General features: G+C 38.7%; 1 protein-coding gene across 1 annotated transcript; it reads left to right on the plus strand.

Annotated features, from left to right (window-relative positions):
* Positions 1-2,573: 2,573 nt before the first annotated feature.
* On the plus strand, positions 2,574-3,799 carry TCEANC (transcription elongation factor A (SII) N-terminal and central domain containing). Its single transcript, XM_010138824.1, has one exon. It carries the CDS (start codon positions 2,576-2,578, stop codon positions 3,656-3,658), a length of 1,083 nt encoding a protein of 360 aa, XP_010137126.1. The 5' UTR covers positions 2,574-2,575; the 3' UTR covers positions 3,659-3,799.
* The last annotated feature ends 691 nt before the right edge of the window (positions 3,800-4,490 follow it).

A 4,490-nucleotide genomic window follows, 5' to 3' on the forward strand; every position in this document is an offset into this window, starting at 1 on the left:
ACACCTCTTTCCACTCTCACAGCCTCTGCATGTATCTGCAGCAGAACAAACGAGTGAATGCAATTGTATGTGCTTTTCAACATGATGATATGTAGAGTTCAAATAAGTATTGGAAAAATGCATCCTGTTTCTCTTCTGAAACTTCTCGAGTAGTAACTCAGTTTCTGTAATAGCCATTATTGAGGTGTCACAGGACTTCAAAGTGAATGCAGAGAGCATTCACCGTGGAGGTCAGGCCAGTTTGTGGTTCAGGGTCATAGAAACAGATGGAGGTTTATGCTCTCTCTGTCCTTTTGTGGAGTTCTGAGGGCCAGCCTATAGTTTGAAATCTTTGTGTCATGCAAGAAACAAGTTAGCTGGGCTGGTGGTCACAGAAAGCAACAGGGCGTGCAATTACTCAGCTGCATCACCTCACCCTCTTCTCCCCCCGTTCTAAGGAGCTCTCATCATGGAAACGATGGTGCAAGAAATCTGCTTATGAATTCCTTTAAATATGGATATGTGTAGCTGGCCTTACATCTGTCTCTGTCAAGGCTTATGAATTCCTTTAAATATGGACATGTGTAGCTGGCCTTACATCTGTCTCTGTCAGGCATATGACTTCTCTAGAGTAGAATCAGAATGTATGCAACTGCAGGCAAAACACTGGTTTGGGGCAAAAACTTAGAAGACTAACTCCTAAGAAAAGAACATCAACTTACCACACCACTGAATTCTGCATTCTATGTTTAATTCTCCTTTTCAGCCAACAGGACAGTAATGTTAGTAGTATTTACACTTTGTGTGTGTAAATTTGCACATAGTGATGCACTGAGCATTTTTTGGTCAAAGAGCTTGATAAAAAGGGATCAAAAGGAAATCTTACTCAGGCCATAAGAGTCTGCATTTTGAAATCCCCCTTTCAATTTCCAAAAATAGCAGTGACGAGTTTGTAGATGTCACTGTTTTGAAACTGTTTTGCAGATGTCACTATTTTTGAGCTGCCCTGCCTTGATAATCAAACTGTAATATGAAGCCAGAGCTAGCAAGGGAAAGGGCAGTGGTGGGGACCTCAGTAAAACGTTTACTAGTCCAACCTGCTTCTCTGTTAGCAGCTATAAAGATAACCTTTTTGAAGAGATACAATATGATGTCTTGCATAGCAAGTGAAGGGTTGAGGGTTGTGTAGGAACCAGAATGGCATTGTGAGCTTAAGATCCACTGGAGTTATGTCAGGCTCACTGACTTAAATTTGCTGCAGAGTATCCCCAAACCTTTGCTTTGCAACTCTCAAGAAAATGTGTTCAGTTACTTCCTGTTTAGTAACTGAAGAAATCCCTAATACTAAGTTCTGGTGACATACGAAAGTTTCTCAAAAGGCCTGAAAACTCCTGACATCTCCTCCAGGTGCTTGAAAATGTCATTTAGGTCAGTGATTTTCCATCAGATACCTTGCCCACGTTCACTGGTTAGTTATATTCTTTGGAAGTAACAAAAGCTTGAGGAATAAAAAAACAATTCAGAGGTATCTCATCTGTCTGTTATAGAAGTTAATACTAACAAAAGCAATGTGATTGTGGAAGTTTCCATTAACTCTGTATGTTTTATGGGTCATTCTTATTGCATATGTCTAATTTCTGCATGTGTCAGTGATTCTCCATTATACCAGCTACAGTGTACAGTGGCAAATCCAAACAATTTTCTGAAAAACATAGCTGTACTACACTTTACTCCCCACTCCAAATTAGTCCTCTAGTTCACCCGTTATAGCAGACATGCATTTTAATAGACTTTAAGTTGCTATGATAGGAAAAACAAACTAATTTTTCGAAAAAAGCATTCTTAGTAAATTCAATTTGTTGACACCAATGCTGTAGAAACCCTACTAATGTTTTATTGTTTCCCTGTATGTGTGAGGAGGGGGAGACACATTGCCTATAAAGCCTCCTTCTTTTATTTTTTGGAAGGAATATCATTTGATAATGGTGTCTAGACTGTAAACATCAGTGGGTGATCATCTGGTGCTTTTGGTGAAAAAATCCTGAATTTCAGAACCCCTTGCTTCTTGGTAGTCCAGTGGTACTAGAATCTACCAGTGCACAAACACTGTGAAGTCTACCTGTAGTCTCATACAGAAGAGTGGTTCTTGTAGCGGCTGAGAATCTCCCTGTGAACGTCCGTTGTGTTGTGGTGTGCGTGCATATTAAAACAAGTATGACAAACATTTTTATTATGCTAGCAGTGTCTTCCTTAGTGTGGGTTTTGGCAAGACACTGTGCTTTTCCTTAAAAATGACTGTCGTACCCTACTTTTTAAATTGTTAACTCTATCCCAGCAGAAGTCCCTGCAGGCTCTCCCTTACATCGGTGTTTTCGTTGCACAGGTTAGACTAGCACAGCCACTTGCATTTTTTCAGGGCCCAGGCTCCTCTGCATTTTGTGTTTGCTTCACTAAGTCTACTGTACACTATTACAGGAGGAAGCTGGCAAAACCAGTGATGTATACAAAGAAAATAAAAACTTGTGAGAATATACAGAAAATGAATTAATGTCATAACCACAATAAACATGACATCTTTTCACTTTCAGGTTTAAAAATGTCTGACCAGAAAAATATTGTACACAGAGCCCATTGCATTGAAAAACTACTGTCTGAGAACAATTTCCAGGATATTGAGGATCATCTTAAAGAACTTGAAGATGTTGCTATGACTACAGAGTATCTTCAGGGGACAGAAGTTGCCAAAGCTGTATACAGAGTACTCAAGAGTTGCCCTGCAGCAGGGTTGAAAAGTCAAGCAAAGCAGTTACTGTCAAGGTGGAAAGCACTTTACAAGAATAATTGTGTTCAGTCAGTGCAAGTTAAAAAGTCAGTTTCTGCGTATGTGAAAGAGGAAATTGAACATCTCAGCGTGGTTCCTAGAGAGCACTCCCTGCCTGAAGGACCGTGTCAGCAGGAGGCACTAGCTGCTACTAGTTCTAAAATTCTGGTCCCACCACAAACTGTTAAAAATGTGGTACTTAACGATGCAGAAGGCAGCATGAATCAGCTTTCTTCTTTTGAAGAACAACACACCGATAATGGAGATTCTAAACCTCTTGTTAACGAAGCAAGTCTGCAGCAGGATCCGGTGAGGGCTCTGAGGTGTAAATGTACAGATCTTCTTTATAAAGCTTTGACTGGTTCTGCCAAAGACGAAGAAGAATCTGATAAATGGCTAGTGCTATCTAAAGAAATTGAAGAACATATTTATGCTCTTCATGCTAAAAATGACAGAAAGTATAAAAATTGCATCAGAAGCAAAATCTCTAACCTGAAGAACCCTAAAAGTTGCCACTTAAAACATAACCTTTTTTCAGGGACGTTGAGCCCAAAGGCTTTTGCTGAGATGACAGTGATGGAAATGGCCAGTGATGAATTGAAACAGCTCAGGGCTCTGTACACAGAATCATCTGTTCAGGAACATCAGCTTCCACAAGTTATTAATGGCACACAGACAAACAAAATAAAGTGTAGGCGCTGTGAAAAGTTTGATTGCACTGTTACTATGATCACCAGAGGAACCCTGTTTCTTCCAGGTTGGGTGCGAAACTCAAATCCAGATGAACAGATCTTGACTTACGTTATTTGTAATGAATGTGGAGAACAGTGGTATCACAGCAAATGGATTTGTTTGTAATGCTATCCCTCTCTAATAAATGGTTTAGAAACGTAGACATGAGAAGGTATCGCTGTTGAAACTGTGTGATTTAAAATTTTATATTGATGTTACGTAGATGCTGCCACTAAAAAGTGCAAATTCAGTTTTAAAAATTGCTAAGTTATTTTTGAACATGACTTCTGTAAATCTGTAATGTCAATATAACAAGTAATACCAATATGCAAAGAAAGAAAAGAAAAAAGTCAAAAAATGGTAATACTGTATCTGACAGAGGAATATTCACTAGTAAATCCATTAAGAATATTCCAAGTGCTGCATTTTTTTCCCCCATGTTACCGAGTACTTGGATTTTTCATTATCTTCAGCATGAGTTCTTTCACAGAACAAACTGTCCCAAAACTGCACTTCACATGCTTGCGTGCATTGCAGAATGTTCAGTATGGATTCACTCCTTTATTAAATACTTTTTTGCAAGTAAGTGTTAGATTATTAAGTTGGTTTGGGAGGTAATGTCTAACAGGAAGAAAAGAATGAAAAATAGAGGGTAAAAGGGGGAAAAGGCAGCTGTCAGATGAAAGCAAAAATGAGATTGTGCTTTAGCTTTTCCTAGCTATTGGGAGGAAAATAGAACTTGTGACAATCTGTCAGTTTGCAGTTCAGTTTCTCGCAGGTTTTCTGTGACCTGCACACAAAAATTTAATTGTCCTGTTAAGAAATTAATGCAAGATTAGATAATTTATTTCAGAAAATTGTGTAAACAGGTTGTAAATTTTTTTGGTAGATAAAGGCATGAAGTCAATAGGAGTTAATCACTTTCTAAATGGATATCCTTTCTTGAACTGGGACATCC

Source organism: Buceros rhinoceros, unplaced genomic scaffold, assembly GCF_000710305.1.
Source record: "Buceros rhinoceros silvestris isolate BGI_N320 unplaced genomic scaffold, ASM71030v1 scaffold7396, whole genome shotgun sequence".
NCBI lineage: Eukaryota > Metazoa > Chordata > Aves > Bucerotiformes > Bucerotidae > Buceros > Buceros rhinoceros.